The 21,043-nt window shown below is 60.5% G+C and overlaps 1 protein-coding gene across 7 annotated transcripts in view; it reads right to left on the minus strand.

Annotated features, from left to right (window-relative positions):
• Positions 1-21,043, minus strand: part of EFCAB6 (EF-hand calcium binding domain 6) — a 232,372-nt gene that overhangs the window by 12,325 nt on the left and 199,004 nt on the right. For all 7 annotated transcript variants that reach the window (XM_070053016.1, XM_070053015.1, XM_070053014.1 and 4 more), the window contains one exon: positions 5,007-5,234. In XM_070053016.1, the coding sequence (XP_069909117.1) occupies positions 5,007-5,234 (228 nt within the window). The remainder of the gene's footprint in view (positions 1-5,006; positions 5,235-21,043) is intronic.

Here is a 21,043-nt window from a genome sequence, read left to right on the forward strand (position 1 = left end):
CAAAAACCTACGTAAATGACAGAGATCATCTGATCAAATTTGGAAAAAAACCCAGTTCTAGGCAGTTTATAACAACACACACAAACTACAAGTGCAGGAGGGCCAAAGATTAACAACGAAGGAGAACTAGATACACCAAACACTAAGCCAAAGAAACCCAGAGTGGTTACAGGAACAAGAGATAAAACAGACTTTGAGCCAAACACTATACTCCAGGCACAAAGCAGGAATCGCACTTACTAGGAGGATGCAATAATGCCAAGTATGCATGCGTTCAACTGTAAAAACTGGAAAAATGTGTAATGAAAATGGACAGAATTTTCAAAAATGGATGAATCACCACCGCGGTGGGAAATCTCAGCCTCCCCCTCAGCGACTGGCGCACCAAGCAGACTGGAAAGATAAAGACTCTCTGGAGGCAGCACTGTCGCGTGGATTCTGACCGGAGCCTGTGGAACTCTCCCTCTGACAGCCGCAGGCTGTGCACTGTCACACACCACGGAGAAACACGTGTGAAACATGACAACACGTCAGACCTCAGCCATCTCCAAGTGCTGATGTCACTCATGACATTCTCTGGTGACAGCAGAGTTAATTTGTGAGTTAACACCTTTTTAGAAACTCATTCACCTGGAAAACCCAGTACATTTCTAAAGATTTTATGGGTTAAAGAAGGAATCAGGTGGACATAAAATTATAGAGAACTGAATTACGATCTTAGACTACATGTCAAAACCCTGATGCAGCTAACACGGACGCTAGATGGGAAAACATCGTTCCAGACGCTCATTGGGAAATGAAGAAGAACTGACATCAAAGGCTGTGCCCATCCGACACCAAAACGGGGCCCGGATAGAGCAGGAATGAACGTGACGGAAAGCAGGGATGCTGCGTCAGTGAGCCACAGGAGAGTCCTCTTTTAAGTGCAGATTTACATATTTATTTGAATGTCAGGGTTACAGCGAGAAGGGGAGAGACACACACAGAGAGGACTTCCATCTGCTGGTTCACCCCCGAGATGGCTGTGATGGCCAGGGCTGAGCCAGGCTGGAGCCGCGAGCCAGGAGCTCCATCCTGGTCTCCCACGTCGGGTGGCAGGGGCCCACGCACTCAGGCCACCCTCTGCTGCTTTTCTAGGCCCTCAGCGGGGAGCTGGATCAGAAGTGGAGCAGCTGGGATTTGAGCTGGTGCCCATACGGGATGCCGGCATGGCCGGTTGCAGCTTGACCTGCTGCACCACAACGCCGGCCCCCTAAGTTGACTCTTTGAACACATGCATGAAACAGGAAAGGTTTGGCAAGATTAGACTGGGAGAAAGACACAAGGAAGGAGAAAGGTGGTCTAATTCGATTCAGCAGAGCCAGAAAGATGAGATGGAATGATCAGTGGCTTTGTGCCAATCCATTTGAACGTTTCGAGAAAGGTGGGGAAAAATCTCATTTACAAGTGACCCAGAGAGCGGAGCAGCAGGAGGCCGGGCAGCACCGCAGCCCAGAGAGGGGCACCACAGCCCAGAGGCATCCACAGGACAGCGACAGGCCCTGGGGCGGTGCGAGGCGGTCGCTCCACACCTACCCAGATTCTTCCAGAAAGATAGAAAAAAGGGAGTAACCCGGGTCCCACCTCCAGGGCCAGGGCAGCCCTGCCTCCAAAGCCAGCCACGGACGGTGGCCAACGAGAAGTCCCGAGGAATGACAAACACGCATGCGACCCCCACACCAAACTTCTGCCAGCGGAGCTCAGCGCTGCCGGAAGGCTTTCAACGACTGCAACCAAACGGGGTTCCCACCAGGAACGCAGACTGCATTTCACATGAAGAAGTCCACGAATGTAACTTCCCGTATTAATAATATCGCAACAGATACAGGTAAAGAATGTGGTGGACTCGATATCCACGGAGACAGGGGTTGACAGGCCTTAGCACGAGCGATGAACAGGAACCGCTCACCCAGACAAAGCCTAGCCAAGGAACACGGCTCTCTCCTGCAGCAGGGGCTCTCCCGCGGAGACCCGGGGAGTCCGTTAGCACAGCTCCTACTGCACGCTGCACCCGGGGTCCAGGTGCTGCCCGGAGCAAGGACAGGATGTGCAGGACATGCAGGCTGGAAGACCAAGTCCAAGTGCCACTGCTCCCAGGGGTGACCTGGGGACACGATCCACACTCAAAATCTGCTGACAAACTGCTGGGACCAGCGAGAGAACTTGGCAAGGCAGCAGTGTTGGAAGTATTTTGTTACAGTAAAAACACAAAGAATCTGAGGATGCTCAGGGCCTCCAGGCCAGAAAACCAGAACTCGATGAGACAGTAAGGGAAACCCAGACAGACAGACAACCTGCCGGGGACAGGCAGGGATCGGAAAGACGCTGTTTCTTACCAAAGAAATGAAATTCGCGCGTGCAATTCCAATACCCCCACCACCACCCAGAGACCAGCCCTTCGTGGGAAGTGACCAGTGGACTCTGACCCCTGCGTGGCCGTGGCTAAGGCACACGCAGCAGTGAGACTTACGAAGCCAGTCGTGAGGATGCTGACTGACTAGTACCGTGTATTAACTCAAGGATGGAAAAAATCCCAGTGAGCAGGGTCCACAGAGGGGACCCGGTAAACGCCGGAGCTGGCGTCGCCAGTGGCGGGGAAATCTCGCGATTCAAACGCGGTGCTGGGAAAACCACCACCAGTACAGGGAAGCGGAGGATGACAGCGCTGTGTTCCCGGGGCGGAGAAGCGTGAGGTGCAGACGGAAAAACCTGAGAGTGTGGTCACACCCTAACCACCTCGGAACAGGTAAGAGTGTCCAACCCAGGGCACAGGTGGACACGTTTGTCTAAGGACAGCCGCAGGTGCACGCACGCTGGCTCAGGCTCTGCATGGCAGCTCCTCCCGGGTCTCCCCCACTTCCTGGGAGGCTCCATTTCCCCTCCTCTCCCTATCTTTCAGCACCGGAGGCCCAGAGCGCAGCCTCTCCTGCCACTACTCCCGCACGCTGCGGGCGCGAGCCGTCACCAGAGCCTGCAGCCTCTGCCAACCTCACCCAACACAGACGGCGACACGCCCGGGCTCGCTGCACTCGGTCGGCTTAGCGTCCAGAGAGCAGCACTTAGAGGTGCATGGGCCCTGACGTGTGGGTCGGGAAGCTTCCTTGGTGGACGCGCGGCGTCTCTGATAGGCAGAGCAGGCAGCCGGCACGTCATCCGTCCGTGTCAACATTCAGAGGGAGATGTCTGTCGTCCACATGGAGGAAGCGGGAATCTCTGTTAGAACCTCTGTCCGTGACACGCAACTGAGTCCCCCAGCCTCAGACAGGTGCCCGCGTCCGTGTCCAGGCTCTGTGCCCCCTCCCCGGGGCAGGCAGAGGGGGCACATCTGCACCTGGCTTTGGTGCTGCCCGCGGCGGAGCTGTTTGGAAACAACCCTGCATTTCCCTCAGCAAAGCTGAGCCTTACGAAGGTGCTCTCTTAGGGAAGTGGAACTGGACGCTCGGTGCTCTGAAAGCCTTCGGCGGGTGCACCCACAGGGCCGGGGGCCAGGGGCCGGGAGCTGGGGGCCGAGGAAGCCAGTGGACTCGCACCCTCAGGCTCTGCTTGCAGGTGGAAGGGTGTGCAGGGAGCGCCTGGGCCGGAGCCTGCCCAGAGCAGAGGAAGGGGACGGTGCTGCTTCGTTGGGATGCGGGTGCTTGCTGTTACTATGATTATCAATTATTCTTTTATCTGAACTCACATTCCTCAGAACGGGGCGTGGATTTGAGAAGAGGGCCCTGACCGTGCACCTAGGGTCACTTCCATAACCGCGCCCGTGGTGCAGCTGGGGTGGGGGCAGGGAAACGTGGACACCCACGACGGGACCCTGCAGGGAGGCGCCCTTGGCCGTGGAAGGCCGTCGGGGCCAAAGAGGCCCAGGGCGGCCACTGCCTTAGCCTTCAGCTAAGAAAGAGCCCAACTCGGTCCCAGGGGAGGAGTCTGCAGGGAGCCCACTGAGCAGGGCTCTGTGATGGGGGAGGTCTTGGGGGGGCTCTGTTGTGGGGGAGGCCCCAGGAGGGGGGCTCTTGGATGGGAAAAGGGCCTTAGGAGGGGGGCTCCGGAATAGGGGAGGTTTCAGGGGGGCTCTGTGATGGGGGAGGGTCTCAGGAGGGGGGCTCTGGGATGGGGGAGGTCTCGGGAGGGCTCTGTGATGGGGGAGGGTCTCAGGAGGGGGGGCTCTGTGGTGGGGGAGGGTCTCAGGAGGGGGGCTCTGTGATGGGGGAGGGTCTCAGGGGGGCTCTGTGGTGGGGGAGATCTTGGGGGGGCTCTGTGATGGGGAGGGCCTCAGGAGGGGGCTCTGTGGTGGGGGAGGGTCTCAGGAGGGGGGCTCTGTGGTGGGGGAGGATCTCAGGAGGGGGGCTCTGTGATGGGGGAGGGTCTCAGGAGGGGGGCTCTGTGATGGGGAGGGTCTCAGGGGGGCTCTGTGGTGGGGAGGGCCTCAGGAGGGGGGGCTCTGTGGTGGGGGAGGTCTCTGGGGGGCTCTGTGGTAGGGGGGTCTCAGGAGGGGGGCTCTGGGATGGGGTGGCCTTGGGGAGGGCTCTGTGGTGGGGGAGGGTCTCAGGGGGGCTGTAAAGAGGCCCAGGGATGCCCCCAGCTTGGAGAAGTGGTCCCAGAGCACACGAAGGTGCCCCCAGCAGCCCTGGGACGCACAGGGAGCAGGGGATGAGGGTGGGGGAAGCAGCACAGCACAGCTTCTCCCCGAGGCCTCGTCCCCCGCCCTCGTCGGGAGAGACCGGCCGCCGTCTTTGGGTCACAGGAGCCCCAGGGTGATCCAGGGGAGGGGTCGGAGCCGAGTGGAATGGGACTTTCAGAGTAAAAGTGCCGTTATTTGCACCCGGACTGACAGGTGGGCGATGCCAGTTGTCAGCTCAACAGTGAGACTTGGAAACAGAAAACAGAATAAATAAAACTTCAGGAATGTTGCAGGTAGGGACCGCACTCCGGGGAGCAGCGGGGGGGACGTCCCCGGGAGACCCCCCAGGCCTCACCTGCTCGTCCGTCAGGATCTGGACGTGACGTGTACACACGGCCCTGAACTCGTCCCTGGACACGGTGTTGCTTTTCATGGTGTCGAAGTTCTCAAACTCCTGGGCGATGGCGTGGTAGTGGGAAGCCACCGCTCTGTGCAGCCGGGCCAGGACGTCTCTGCCGGCCCCGTCCCTGGGGGAGGGGGGCGGGGGGCCTTTCGGCATTTCCTCCACCCACTCGTCGGCCATCTGCGGGGAACAGAATGGAATTGATCCGCTGAACTGATCTATTGATGAACAGAAACACCTTTGGGCTCTGGGTCCTGTTATCACACAGGGTAAATCCCAGAGAGTCCCAGCTTAGTGGGGGAAGAAAACACAGCCAAGTTTAAACCAGGATCCCAAACAGCAGACAAATATCACAAGGCCTGCCGGCAGGTCAGACTTGGCTAAGCAAAGCCTGGGTCTGGTCCCAGTGCCCCCAAGAGGTGGGCCTGGCCCTGGACTGCCCCCGCCCACCCCTCCAGTCACACAGCGCCTGCGCCTGCTGGGAGTGGCCCGGGGGATCTGGGCCCCTGGCCTGCGTCCCGCCACCTGTGCAGCCAGTCTGCCTGCGGCAGCTGGAACGGGAAAGGTAGTTTCTGGTGACGGTCCTGACTGTGCCGCTGGCTCCGCATCCCGGAGCCCAAGCCGTCCGGAGACCCACAGGGCTGATTCGGGAGCGTTTGGGGTGGTGTGCCGGGCAGCACAGCCCTCCCCCACACCGGCCTGGGTTGGTTCTGTCACTCTTGGGGCAGCAGGAGTTTGGGTGTCTAGCGCAGTTTCTGTCCCCAGGGCGCTGTCCATGGTTCTGAGAGTCAGGCTCAGGCACTTCCTGCGGTGAGGAGGAAGCGGCTGCAGAAGGGGGTAGCGCAGGGTCCTTTCCTTGTGGGAAGTGGAGCTGGGGGTGGGGGCGAGGAACTGACCCCACCTTCCGTGTCTGCTGGAGGACAGACAATACCACAGGGATAGCAGGTAAGGGCCAGCCACGGTGGAAATGGTGAGGGTCTCCTGGTTTATCCTGGGCCAGTCAGGAGGGCGCACTGGGGAGACCAGGCTCCAGGGATGCAGTCAGTGGGGGCAGCTGCGTCCTGGGCCTCCTGCAGTGTTGGGGGAGTGGGTGGGGCCGGGCAAGCAGCCCCCCCCACACCTGCTTCCTGCACTAAGAAGAGCGCCCAAAGCCAGGTCAGCTCCTGACGTGTAAGGCATGGAGGATGGGGGAGGGCGCAGGCTCTGAGAGTCCAGGGGTGACGATGCACGAGGCTGTCCTCTGCCTGGGTGGCTTCTGGGATGTGCTGATGACACGCTCCAAACCCTCGGGACTCTGGCTCTGGTAACAGCTCTTCCTGTCTGCCTCGTCTCACCCCCAGCAGAGAGGAAGGCCAGCAATCCCACAGCAGGGCGTGCATCAGATGCTATGAGCTGTTGGGACAGAGAAGTCTGCACACTATGGGACCGCATCCACCACAGGAAGCTGCTGGGGATATCCTGGGGAATGGGAACACCCACACCCACACCCACACCCACACCCGGACCTCAGCCGGCCACGGCGTCAGCCACGCCGAGGTTAGCAGGAGCCGTTTGCAAGGTGCAGGGCCCCCTTTCTTCTTTCTTTTTAAGGAAATGAAAGTGATGTTACTGATAGGCTTTATGCACCTCTAGAATCCAAACAGCTGAAAATGCACTCCCCAGAGCTAAGTACCTGGCACTGCCCTAAACCTCCCAGGGGTGTGGGCCTGAGGGCAGCGGGAGCTCTTCTGGAGTCCAGCCTTGCTCCCAAATCCCTCCCGCACCTGCCATGCCTCTGGGTGTCCAGCCTTGCTCCCAAGCCCCTCCCGCACCTGCCACAGCTCTGGGTGTCCAGCCTTGCTTCCAAGTCCCTCTGCACCTGCCACACCTCTGGGTATCCAGCCTTGCTTCCAAGCCCCTCCCGCACCTGCCACAGCTCTGGGTGTCCAGCCTTGCTCCCAAGTCCCTCTGCACCTGCCACACCTCTGGGTGTCCAGCCTTGCTCCCAAGCCTCTCCCGCACCTGCCACAGCTCTGGGTGTCCAGCCTTGCTCCCAAGCCCCTCCCACACCTGCCACGCCTCTGGGTGTCCAGCCTTGCTCCCAAGTCCCTCCCACACCTGCCACACCTCAGGGTGTCCAGCCTTGCTCCCAAGCCCCTCCCACACCTGCCACGCCTCTGGGTATCCAGCCTTGCTCCCAAGTCCCTCTGCACCTGCCACACCTCAGGGTGTCCAGCCTTGCTCTCAAGCCCCTCCTTCACCTGCCACACCTCTGGGTGTCCAGCCTTGCTCCTAAGCCCCTCCCGCACCTGCCACAGCTCTGGGTGTCCAGCCTTGCTCCCAAGTCCCTCCCACACCTGCCACGCCTCTGGGTGTCCAGCCTTGCTCCCAAGTCCCTCTGCACCTGTCACAGTTCTGGGTGCCCAGCCTTGCTCCCAAGTCCCTCTGCACCTGTCACAGCTCTGGGTGTCCAGCCTTGCTCCCAAGTCCCTCTAAACCTGCCACAGCTCTGGGTGTCCAGCCTTGCTCCCAAGTCCCTCTAAACCTGCCACAGCTCTGGGTGTCCAGCCTTGCTCCCAAGTGCATGCCACACCTCCGGGGCCCACAGTGGATGCTCGCTTGGTGAAGGTGTCACAGCACACACAACACGAAACACTACTGTCCTGAGCAGACACAAAAGACTTGGAACAAAGGGCTGTATGCGACCTTAGGATAATCTGCTTTAGACTTCACAGGTAATGGGTATGTGTTTCCTGGTAAAATAAGACTGGCGAAATCTAACTGAGCTGTTAGAGGAGGCTGAACAGCCAGACGCGCACACTAGGAGTGGGGAAGGCAGTGAGAAGTCTCACCACCGGTCACTCCAGAGGGCGTCAAGCCTAAAGCACCCTCATGGAATATTCCAGAACACAGAGAGACAGGCTGTCCCAATTCCAGCGCGTATTATGATAAAGAAAACATACTAGGCCGGCGCTGCGGCTCACTAGGCTAATCCTCCGCCTTGTACTGCTGGCACACCGGGTTCTAGTCCCGGTCGGGGCACCGGATTCTGTCCCGGTTGCCCCTCCTCCAGGCCAGCTCTCTGCTATGGCCCGGGAAGGCAGTGGAGGATGGCCCAAGTGCTTGGGCCCTGCACCCCATGGGAGACCAGGAGAAGCACCTGGCTCCTGCCTTCGGATCAGCGCGGTGCGCCAGCCGCGGTGGCCATTGGAGGGTGAACCAACAGCAAAAGGAAGACCTTTCTCTCTGTCTCTCTCTCACTGTCCACTCTGCCTGTCAAAAAAAAAAAAAAACATACTAAAGTAGAAACAGGGGCTGGTATTGTGGTGTAGCAGGTTAAGCTGCTACTTGCGATGCCAGTGTCCCATATGGTGCCAGTTCAGGTCCCGGCTGCTCCACTTCCCATCCAGCTCCCTGCTGATGCACCTGGGAAAGCAGTGGAGGATGGCCCAAGTGCTTGGGCGCCTGCACCCACATGGGAGACCTGGAAGAAGCTCCTGGCTCCTGACTTTGGTCTGGGCCAGCCCAAGCTGCTACATCCATTTGAGGAGTTAACCAGTGGATGGAAGACACATCTCTCTCTCTTCCAAGTAAAATAAATAAATCTTTTTTTAAAAAAAGTGTATAGTAATGCTTCCAGAATGAACAAATCTTTTAATTCCTCACATAAGCAAAAGCCACATATCAACAGATGGCAGAAAGGCATTTGACAAAACTGAGCAGCCATTCTTGGCGACAATAGAATAGAATGGAGTGGATACGCTCTATGGAAATAAACACCCTCAGCATGAGCATTAGCCGGAAACTCTGCAAACCTCCTGTTAAATGGGTGAACTATTAAAGCATTTAAACCAGGTACAAGATGGGCTCACTGTCACCTCTACTCGTCAGATTTTCAGAGAATCTCATTTTTAAAATAAGGCAAGAAATTGGGGTAAACAATGCAAACACCGAAAAACAGTGTTTGTCATTATTTGAGGATATGACTGTGTGATCAGAAAACCTCAGGAAGACAACTTAGCAAAGTGCTCAGGTTCAAGCTCAAAATGCAGAAAAGCGGCCGGCGCGGCGGCTCACTAGGCTAATCCTCCGCCTAGCGGCGCCGGCACACCGGGTTCTAGTCCCGGTCGGGGCGCCGGATTCTGTCCCGGTTGCTCCTCTTCCAGGCCAGCTCTCTGCTGTGGCCAGGGAGTGCAGTGGAGGATGGCCCAGGTGCTTGGGCCCTGCACCCCATGGGAGACCAGGAGAAGCACCTGGCTCCTGGCTCCTGCCATCGGATCAGCGCGGTGCGCCAGCCGTGGCGGCCATTGGAGGGTGAACCAACGGCAAAGGAAGACCTTTCTCTCTGTCTCTCTCACTGTCCACTCTGCCTGTCAAAAACAAAAACAAAAACAAAAACAAAAACAAACAAAAAAAAGCAGAAAAGCAACACCAACGTTTCCACCCCAACTAGAAACTGAGCTGTGGACAAAAAATCCACACTCACACTGATGACAAAGCTGCCAAACACCACGGGAGAAACCCATATGAAAAACACCAGATCTATACAGAGAAATCTATATATATCTTATTACGGTTATTAAAACAAGACTGCAGTGACTGGAGACAGGCTATGCTCTTGGATACAAAGGCTCAATTTCCAAAGATTAAACCTTTCTCAGGTTATAATAAAACTCCAATAAAATCTCAATGGATATTGGAGGGTCTTCATTAGACGTATTGATATTAACACTGATATTGAAAAATACGCGAGAATTCCCATGGAGCGCTGGGAAAAGGCTAGCGATGAAGTCCTGACCCACTGGATATTAGAACTTGCCAGAACCGAGACGTGCTGGAAGGCGGGGAGCCGGGTGCAGAAACAGAGATGCGTCCCGGGGTGGGGGAGGGGCGGCCGCGTGGCCTCCACTGTGGCCAGGCCGTGACATCACCCGGCCTTTGTTGCAGCGTCACGGAAGCCGGCCCTCCTGGGTCAGTGGCCTCGCGACGCCCAGCTCCGTGGCAGCAAACACAGGCAAGCTGCCCTGCTGGTCACCCCACCGCTGCCGGAGAGCAGGTGCCCTGTGAGGGGTCAGTGGGAGGGGCCGGGGCAGCCGGGAGCAGCCCGACCTAGGGGCTGCGGCTTGGAGAGGCAGCAGCCGGGCAGAGTCCTTTCGCCTGCAGGGACGCTGTTCCCGGAGAACCTGTCTGCCCCTCTCGCTCTGGGGGTCTGCGGGGACCCCACACAGCAGCAAACGCTGTCTCTAGCTCAACCGTGACCTGGTCTGGGGTCAGCAAGGACACCCGGCAGACGACAGACGGCAGAGCAAGCTGAAGAGGGCTCCTCCCAACCCGGCCCCTTGCCTTGGTTCTCCCTTCACCGTGCGCTGTCCCCGCTTCCCCCTGGAGAGCAGCCAAGCTCGCCGTCAGCCCTGGGACCGGCTTCCCTTCCCAGCATCTACATACCAAGCGAAATGTCCATCTTAACACACATCTGCCAACACACAGCGAGATTTCGGTTCGGCAGAGACAAGTTAGAAACAAAGGCCCCGTTACATCTGCCCCTGCCCTCCCGGCAGCGGAGGTGCGACCACGGCGCTGTTCTTCGGAGATAACGCCCTAAAGACGTACGAACACCCAGAGACCTCAGCGGCTTGGTCTCCCCGCCAGCCCCTCCCTGAACCCCCCCGAAACCTCAGTGCTTGGTCTCTCCCCGCCAGCCCCTCCCTGAGACCCCGAGACCTCAGTGCTTGGTCTCTCCCCACCAGCCCCTCCGAGCGCACCGCTCAGAGCCTCTCTTACTTAAATACAAATTCTCTCCTTCTACTCTGTGTCTGGTCTGGTCAATCGTCACCGACATCAGGAAGGAACCTGGACTCATCTGCAGGTTTCCCTAACACCCCCAGGCCTCCCCGGGCCTCTCTGGCCTCAGCTCTACGACTTCCTGGCTCGCCCTGCTCAGAGCCACAAGGCCTCTTGGCTTCGCTTCAAACATGGCAGCACGGTTCTGCCTCAGGCCCTTGGCACGTGCTGTCCTTGTGCTCCCTTCGGGGGTTCCATAGTCCTTGTCTGCCTCACTCACTGCCCTCAGGTCCACAGCCCATCTATCGCCGATCCTCCTCAGCCTAGCAGGACACGCATTCACGAGGGAAGCGCTCTGGCCTTCTATTCGCAGTGTCTGGCCTCTGTCAGCTCTGACCTCGGGGCAGGTGTTTTGCCTGGTGGTTAAGAGGACGCACCTGGCTCATGTGTACCCTGTGAGGGCTCAAGCCATCGACTCCCGCCGTCCCCCCACCCCCATGGGAGCCAACAATCGTGTCCCAGCCCCCAGGCTTGGCCCAGCTGCTGCAGACGTCTGGGGAGTCAGCCAATGCCCGGGGGCTCTCTGTGTCGCTGCCTCTCAAATAATTCCATTTGCAAACAAGCTCTGACTCTGTCACGATGCAAAGAAGCGGGAACTGAAGCAAGACTCTGCTGTTTCATCCAACAAACTAGCAAAGCCTCTGACTGCCGATGCCGATGCCACAGGGGCGGAGCAAGGCTCGGGGGCCGGCGGCTCCTGCGCGGAGACGTGGTGGTGCGGCCTCTCAGGTTCTCCCTGGAGCCACAGAGGGAGCTGCGGCCGTGACGGGCCATCACAAAGTCCGCAACAACGAGAAGCTGGCCACACCCCGGATGCCTCGTGCCGGGGATGGAGGGTGCGTAAGATGGGGCACAAGGCAGCGACGCAGGGGCTCAGCGAATGACTTAACAACGGGAGAATGAGGTGGACAAACAAGTGGAGAGCCGCGGGGCGGGGTCTCCCATGCACCTGCACGTGCACGCGTGCACACACAGATCTCACCACTCGCCCCCGCCGGGCAGGACTCCTGCGGCCCTGACACGGGGACAGCGCGGCCCGGGACGCTCCCCCTGCACGGCTTTGTGGGCACAGCAGGAGTCACAGTGACCGTGGGGGGTGGCTCTCGTGCCTGTGCTGCCCTCGCTGAGGTGAACACGCAGGGGACACTCAGATCGTCACAGCGAGTCATCACACTCCTGCTGCACCTCTGCTAGGTCCTGGGACTGGGACCGGCCCTCCCGTCTCCGCGCAGGGGAGAGGAACGTGGCTCTGATGGGAGCCACAGGAAGTGCCACATGAATAGATTCAGCAGCGGGTGACCTTGAGCTTCCTCAACAGCCAACAGACGTGAGGTCAAGGAGGCCAAGGATCCCGCAAAGTCACAGAAGCAGCAGAGTGGCCGCGCCCTGGGACAGGCACCCCCCCCCTCCCCCGGCCAGGACGGGGAGGAGAGGCACAGGGACCCTGCGGGCGTCCAGAGGAGAAGCCCAGCGCTGTGAGGGAGGGCAGAAGAGTACGGTGACGGCGATGGATCAACTACATGGCACACAACCGGAGGTGTGCTTCTGTGACACGCCGGAGTCCCCGCCGCCTGCTCACGGCGGGCACCGGGCACCTCAAGGAAGGCGCCGAAAAGCCCCACCTCCATCGGGCGCCATGGTCATCACCCCCGTGCACAGGGGACAAACCACTGACCCGAGGACCCCGGGGCCTGGTGGGTGTGGCTGCGCCCCTACCCCTCCCTGCCCAGGGAGAGCCCGACCGCTGGAGGGCAGCACCCCGGGGCTCCCGTGCCGGCCCGGGCGCTGTGCTCAGAGTCCTGGGTCCCAGCCCGCGGCTCAGCAGGGCTGCGCGGCCTCCACTGGCCTCACCTGGGCGACGGGAGGTGCCGCGGAGGAACAGATGGCTCCTGGGTGGCACTTCCCGGCGTGGCTCACGTGAGCGCTACATCTGAATGGGAGAAATGACGCCTTTTCTGTAACTAGAAGGAGCCTTCCTCCTAATCAGGGAGGACGCCGCTATCTTCAGATGCAAACGCTGCTTTCCAACGTTAACTGCGCTTCGCTCCAAAGGCCCTCTCAGGACAGACGCCAGCTGCGGCACGGGATGAGGGGACGCCGTGGGGAAGGAACGAGGCGCCGGGCACCTGCCTTCGTCTACACTGTCGTCCGAGAGAGCTGCGCCCCAGCACCGCCCGCCTCCCCCGGCTGCTTCCAGGGACCTTGCGAATGCAGAGAGAGCCAGCGGCGGAACCTGCGCCCTCCAGGCTGGCCTGAGCAGACAGCGACCTCCATGTCTCGGAAGGATGCACGCTTATTTATTCAGCGGTGCCCACGGGGCCAGGTTTCCCCGAACAAGGGTCGTGGATGCACGTGGCAGAGAGAGAGACGCCACCGACACCAAAAGGGAATGCTCGGGCCCCCCTGAGGCTGCACCGGTGTGGGCGCGGGAGGGGAAATCGACCAAGACACAGCACAGAGCAGCTCCCATCCGTGAACACACGACGCCGTGCGTTGGGGGACTGCGTCCCTGCTCAGCGCACCTGCACCTGCTCAGGGGACGCGAGCCGCGGCTTTGTGGCTGAGCCTGGGCTCTGATCCCCCACGATGCCACATCTCCCAAGGGGCTGCCGCAGTGCAGCAGGCCCCGGCCAGGGCTCGGAAGGAGGCGGGAGGGCCCGGGCAGAACCGGAATTCCTCGTTGGCCCCTGCCTCGTGCCCTGGGCCCGCGGCTCCTCTCCCTCGTGCAGCCTGACTTGCGGGTGTTGATCGAGAGCGGCTCGGCTCACATGGCTGCCTGTGCACGCCCTGGTGGAGTCTTCCGGCAGGCACCGAGCTGGGACGCCCAGCCAGCAAGCAGCCCTCCTGAGCTCCTACTTGGGCTGGGGCCCGCCCTGCCAGCTTCGGTTCCCTCTCGTGCTCTGTCTGTGAAGTGGGGTGACCGCACTCCCGTGAGGATCGTTCCAGGGATAAAAGAGGGACTCAGGGACCCCCCGTCCACTCCAGGAAGCGGCTGTGCTCAGGCCTCTGAGAGGGGCTGTGGGACACGGCCCTGCTGCTGGGAACACACGCGACACAGGAAGAAGCTCGCGGCAAGAGGCTCTCGCACCAGCCCACACCGAGGCGGCAGCCGGGACGCAAGGCGAGCGGTGAGCCAAGTGCAGGAAGCAGCGTCCAGGCCAGGCCCGGCCAGCGCGTGCTCTGCCCCCGCCCTTCTGCACACCGCACCTCCTCCAGCGCACTCTCCCCTCAACCCCTCTGCCCGCGGGGCGGCTCCAGCAGGGAGGCCGCGGGCATCCTGTCAGGTCGGTCTGCCACCAAGTCACAGCCTGGACAACTTCTGTAGCCAAGAGGGGAGAGGGGGTGGGGGTGGGGGCGAAGTGCACACGTCCGTCCTGCGGTCTAAGGCGGAAGCGCGCGTCCGTCCTGTGGTCTAAGGCGGCGGTGCACGTCCGTCCTGTGGCCTAAGGCGGCGGTGCACGGCTGTCCTGCGGTCTAAGGCGGCGGTGCACGTCTGTCCTGCAGTCTAGGGCGGCGGTGCACGTCCGTCCTGCGGTCTAAGGCGGAAGCCCGCATCCGTCCTGCGGTCTAAGGCGGCGGTGCACGGCTGTCCTGTGGTCAGAGGCGGCGGTGCACGTCCGACCTGCGGTCTAAGGCGGCTGTGCACGTCCGTCCTGCGGTCTAAGGCGGTGGTGCACATGTCCGTCCTGCGGTCTAAGGCGGCGGTGCGCGTCTGTCCTGCGGTCTAAGGCGGAAGCGCACGTCCGTCCTGCGGTCTAAGGCGGCGGTGCACGGCTGTCCTGCGGTCTAAGGCGTCGGTGCACAGCTGTCCTGTGGTCAGAGGCACACACGTCGACCCCGGGGTCTGAGGCACTCAGCCCCACTTCTGCACTCTCCCCGCTCTCTCCGCCTGTGCAGCTTCTCCCACTTAGGAGGCTCGAGCAATCTCCCTGCCCTCGACCTTGGATTTGGCCAAACGCTTTGCTTTCGGCAATGAAAGTGCGGATGGGCATTAATATACAGTGGGGCCACCGCCCGTCACATCCTGAAACTCATCCAGCGGAAAACGCACGGAGCAGCTCGGCCGCTGGACCTCCTGGGAGTGGCACAGCTGCCCTGGTGACCGCCCAGCGCCGCGAGACACAGTCCCGCCTTGTGCCGCCAGCCTCGGAGAGGAGCCAAAATCACAATCGGGACTACGGGGTCTCCCGAACCTTGGAACCTTCACCCCAGCGCAAGGCTGGAATACGTCTGCACGGTGTGACCGAATAACGAAAAGGCACCTGCGCCAACGGGGCAAGCCGGCCTGCAGCCGCGCCACGGCCTGGAGAGGAACACGCGCTGGCCGTGAGATGGCTCCGGCGAGGACGAGCGAGGCAGGGGCACCGAGGCGCCGGTCAGGCCACCAGAGCTGCGGGAGTGGGAGCTGAACAACTGCTGTGTCGCCCCTGCGTTGCTGGGCTTGTTTGTTACACAGCGACGGCTGCCTCACAGCAGAGGGGCGGGGATCGCTGGATTCAGGCCACGGGGGACGCACAGCCAGGGGCCTTGGTGGCCCTGGGCTTGGCAAGGCCCCGTCCACCTGCTGGATTAGAGATACCTCGCTGCGTGTGAACTTAGCTCTCGTGAGGGTTACGGCCAGCTGGGCACACTGCATGCGTCACCCCCAGGTACGGGTTCTCCCAGGATGCCTTGCAGGAGGAAGAGCATTGCTGACCTCAGGGGGGGACACTCAGCAGGTAGCAGGACGCCCGAGCGGATGCTCCACAAAGATCCGCGCCGCATAATTACTGCTACGAATTGAAAAAGTGCTTCATTTGATCAAATATTTTGATTAGCCGAGAAATTAATTGTACTGTATCTTCATTTGTATTTATAGCGAATAAATGAATGCTAAAAATAACAACAGTATCAAAGCTGCCTGTCAAAAAAAAAAAAAAAAGATACAACATTTAAAAATCCCAAGGAAAACGGGCAGAGGCTGTGTGTGCAGGAGCCGGGAGCTCCAGGCTCGGGCTGCCCTCACCGCACTGGCGCCGCGAGGACGCGCCTCTGCCCTCACGTCCCCTGCACGGCAGCCGGGGCGTCCCTGACCGTGGGCTAAGCAGGGCTCTGCTCGGGGAGGCCGGGCCTCCCGTGGTCCCCAGGCTACGCCGTGCAGGATGATGGGGACAGCGCCAAGGTTGTGTTCTCCTCTCGCTACCCACCGCTAGTGCCTACTGGAAGCAGGAATGGAGGGATCCCACCCGTGACCACGGGCCGCTGTATGCCAGGCACTGTGCCAGGCAGGGGCGACGGAGCCCCAGACCTCTCCTCGGGGAATCCGGGGTTCTGAGACACCCACCGGCCAAGGAAGCAAGGATGAGCACAGCGGCCTGCCGGGTGCCCCGGCCTCCCCCCAACATGCTCTGCCCAAGGTGGGTGCCACGCCCAACGTCCCCGGGACCCCTCTCCCGACGTCTGCCTGAGCTGCCCCCCCCACCTCTCCAGACACCAGCACAAGCTGGTCTCTGACCCCAGCCAGGCAGAGCAAGCTCCCGCCCCTCCGCCAATGCCACCCACTCACCGCTGACACGCCGCTTGGCACTGCAAACACCCAATTCCCAAATCCCCTGGGAGCACGACATCGCCAAGAAACGCCGAGAAAGAAAAGGGCAACACCCAGCCCCCCCCCCCTTCAATAAACTCACGGGTAAAGTCACTTATGAAACCACCAGGGAGGAATCCCGCACCACTGAGTCACGTCACCAGCCAGCACCCGGCACGCACTGAAGGAGGGCGGAGAAAGGTCAGGAACGCAGACAACTCGTGCACAGCGCTGGCTGAACCCGGGCAGCAGCCCTCTGGGGAGGCACCCAGGCGCTCTCCCGGTACAGGGTGCTGGGGCCGCGGGAGCCCTAACCCCTTCTCGGCACCTCCGCCCGCGTGAGCACGCCCTCCTCTGGACGTCTCCTCCTCTGGGCAACAGAGCTGATGGTGGCAGCCACACCTTAGCGGCTGCTATGAGGATTATCCTAAAGTGCTCAGGGTGGTGGCAGCTCACAGCCCGTGCCCATGGCTCATCTGACCACGTCTGACTGCCAGGGAGGGGAGGAGAGGCGGTCACTTGTCCCGCTGTTCAGTCTCTCGGCTTGGACCCCCCTAGTCCAGGGTTCAGGGCTAGCCCGGGGTGGCCCTCTGCTTCGCTCACGAGTGGTCACAGCCAGCTAGGCAGAGCACTCCTCACCCCAGGGGAGCCGTGGGTGTGCTCACCCGTCCTGCTGGGGCTGAGGACAGCCAACAGCCAGCGAGTGAGGCTGCACAGAGGGACAGGAAGACTGCCGGCCCTGCCCTCTGGGAACACAGCATGTCCGGGCTCAGGAAAATTCAACCACACAGACTAAAACCACGACTTTCCCAGAGTTGGTGGGGGTCTGTCTGCCTTCAAATCCACGGCCTCGGTAGGTCTTTCCACAGTCAAGGGAGGAAGTGTGGCCACCCTCGGGGCGGGCGGGGCTGCAGGCCACCAAAGCTGATGGGGCCCCGCCCATCTAGCAGAAAGCCAGCCGGTCACCCTCCGGCGGTGACCCCTGTCCTGCTTCCGGCACAGCCGCTCCCGGCTGAGCCTCCCCCTGCAACTGAGACCAGACGCGCCCCAGGCCCCCCCCACTGTCCACACCGCGGGAAACGGGGGCTGGTGGGGCTTTATGCACTGCTCCCCAAAAGGAGGCTTCAGATCCCAGCGGGGCTCAGCACGTGTGTGCAGAGGAGCTGCAGTGTCACCGTGATCAGCCTGGCCTGGGCGCCAGCGCCATTGTCATGTGCTCTGCCTAAATGCCACCCTGCCGGTGACAACACCGAGACCCTGTGGCTGGCCTGGCGTAGGCTGTCTGCCCTGGTGCAGGCGGCTCAGCCTAGCCTCCTGTGCCGAGGGGCAGGGCCCTGAGGAAGCCAGGTGCATGATGTGCCGTGTGACACCTGAGGGCCCTGCTCGGTGGCTGCTGGTGTCACCACAGCTCAGGGAGCCCTGCAGCCCCCTTGCTCTGACTGGCCACCAGGGCCACCCGGAGCGCCCATGCCACCTGGAGCTGCCCCTCACGCCTCGTCCGGCTCCAGCGGCCTATGGCACAGCAGGTGGCAAGCAGGGGCAAACATTTACAATCACTGAGATCACATGGGGAGGACTTGGCCTCTGGATGTCAGGAATGAGAGCACGTAGCAGGGGCTGACGCTGTGGCGCAGCAGGTAAAGCCGCCGTCTGCAGTGCTGGCACCCCATGTGGGCGCTGGGTCGAGTCCCGGCTGCCCCACTTCTGATCCAGCTCTCTGCTGCGGCCTGGGAAAGCGGGAGATGGAGGCCCAAGTGCTCAGGCCCTGCACCCGTGTGGGAGACCCGGAGGAAGCTCCTGGCTCCTGGCTTCGGGTCAGCACAGCTCTGGCTGCTGCAGCCGATTGGGGAGTGAACCAGCAGATGGAAGACCTCTCTCTCTCTGCCTCTCGTCCTCTCTCTGTATAACTCTGACTTTCAAACAAATTAATAAATCTTAAAAAAAAAATAAAAAGAGCACATGGCGGCAATGATGACATCTTAGCGACTTCCGACGATGCTGGAGCCCCTTCCTGAGGGGGAAACCTGCCGGTTCCACCGCTGCACGGACACCATCACAGCCGCGAGAAAGGAAGGAACAGAAACGGCGCCGGCAACTGACAGATACGGCGCTCGGGGAGGCTGCAGACGCGCTGCGCCTTACGGTCACATTTTTAAATTCGCTGGGAAGAGAAACCTTGTCCAAGTTACTTAACGCTGAACTGAATGACTTCATAGATCGTGTGTGTATCACACACAAAGCAAGGGAAGGCCTCGCTGGTTCTCTGCCTGCTACAATGGGATAGAATAATTACTCTGCATTCAATAAGGCTGCGTTTCCTTACAAAAATTCCATTATTTCCATGGTAATATAGCAGCGAGGTTTTTATATGGGTTTTGCTGTTTTCTAAAAATTCTTCTGCTCTGAATGTTATTTTTACATGCAGGGAAGACACTGGAATTGCACTTTCAGATGTAAAAGGAGCGTTCAGCAGGAACGATTTTCTAAAAACAAGGTGGTACTCTATATTTTGCACAAAGCGCTCTGAATGCAAAGTCTTTCTCCAGAAGTGCAGATTCGCCCAGGAGAGGGTGGTGGACGCTGCTTCCGCCCGGTTAGCCGTGCTTCCGCTGCCCGTCTGGCTCGGTCAGCAAGCGCTGGCAACATTTCTGTTTTAATCTTGTTCCTCCTTTTAGCTTGTACAGGTGTTTCTCAGCTTGAACCACGGTGTCATGGATTCCATCCGCCTTGGACAGATACCTCGCTCCTCCCTGAGAAGGTCAAAGCCACTCTGACCTTTCCAGCAGCCCACCGGCCTCTGTGCCCGTGAGACCGGTTCTCCAACCCCACGAATAACCACCACACCTGAGGCTCGGGAAGGCACCAGGGCCCCACCCACAGAGACGGATCCTGTGCCTTGGAAGGGGCAAGCAGGAGTCGGGCCGCAGCGCCCGGCCCACAGCAGGGACGGGGGAGCACGCGGCACCCTCCCCACTTGTCCAGGGCACGGCCACGCAAGACGTAAGAGCGGTCAACGGCTGTGGGGTCACCTTGGAAAGGGTGCCCCTCTGCCCGCTGCCTCCTTTCAGGCCATGCAGGCTCTGTGGTGTCTCAGCCACAACTCTGCTCTCCCTTTTCCCAAGACCATGGTTGTGGCTAGGGATTGTGTCCGGCGCAAGCGGGGGCACGGTGACCACCTTAGTAATGCCCTGGTGATCTCTCTTTGATGAGCTGTGCCCCTCCTCAAGGAAAAGGATGACCAGTGTCACACGGGGTGAGCTCAAGGGTGCTGCACGGACATCCTGACTGCTTGCTGCTTCTTTCTCTTTCTATTAAAAACCCAACCTGAGTCAACTGTACAAGTCCTCATGAGGAGGGGCTGGCGCTGTGGTGCAACGCACGTCCCATCTGGACGCTGGTTCAAGTCCCGGCTGCTCCACTTCCTGTCCAGCTCCCTGCTAGTGCACCTGGGAGAACAGTGGAACACAGCCCAAGTCCCTGGGCCCCTGCATCTACGTGGGAGACCCAGACAGAGCTCCAGGTTCCTGGCTTCAGCCTGGCCCAGCCCCAGGCGAGTGAACCAGTGAGTGGAAGACCTCTCTGTCTCCCTTTTCCTCTGCCAGCAATCCTCCCCTCTCTGTAACTCTGCCTTATACATACACACATGAGCCTTTAACACGAGAACAGAGTCTCCACGCGGCCCTCTCTCCTCTGCACGCCCGCAGCCCCCCGAGACAGCGAGGCCAGGTCCTGGTTCACCTGCCATCAGCAAGGTCAGACACTCCGCGGCGGAGGAGGTGGGACGCGGGCAGGCGGTCCCTGCGGCCACGCCGCCCCCAAAGAGGCCCTCCGGTTCCCTGTTGTTCAACGTGAGCGGGAATGCTGACGGCCATGCTCGCACTGTCCCTTCAGCCACAGCTCCTTGGTACAACCTGTGCTCCTGCACCCGGGCCTGGGAGCTGGGCCCGCGTCCTCCTCGGCTGCTGCCCTTGGAAGAGCAGGGTGAGGTGGGCACACGTGGTGCTGCGGGAACTGGGTCAAGCCTCCTTCACGCCCCCCATGGCTGCTCCAAGCTCACGTGCGTTCCCCACTCACCGTGCAATCCACCCTCAACCTTCTCACGGGAGGCTGAGCCAGGTGCTGAGGGAGACAGCAGGAGCTAGGCCTGGAGCTGGACCCATGATCCGGTTCCTACTTCCTGTCTGCCCCGCAGGGAGGCACCTGCGGGGTGCCTGGTTCACGTGGGCCCACAGGACACGCGTGTGCATGGGCAGAGTGAAGGCATCCATGCAATCCACATGAATGAAACCCACGTGTCAGAGGAGGGGCGCTCTGCAGGGTGCCAGGCCTGTCAGTCAGGGAAGAGGCAGAGGAGACGGGCGGTAGAGCCGGAGTCGCGGAGCCGATCCTCACCGCCACCTCCCCAGCGCCGGGGACGGCAGGGCCAGCACGCGGCGCGGGCCAGGAAGGCACGTGGCCGAAGCTGTGGCCACAGAAGCACCACGGCGGCGGTGCTGGGGAGCAGGGTGGGGCTGAACGGGCACACCCCTCACCTCTCTCTCTGGCTCCTGCCACCCCAGCCCACTGCCCCTCTGCTGGGCACAGACCACAATGAAAACTGGTA

The sequence above is a fragment of the Oryctolagus cuniculus genome, chromosome 11 (genome assembly GCF_964237555.1).
Source record: "Oryctolagus cuniculus chromosome 11, mOryCun1.1, whole genome shotgun sequence".
Lineage (NCBI taxonomy): Eukaryota > Metazoa > Chordata > Mammalia > Lagomorpha > Leporidae > Oryctolagus > Oryctolagus cuniculus.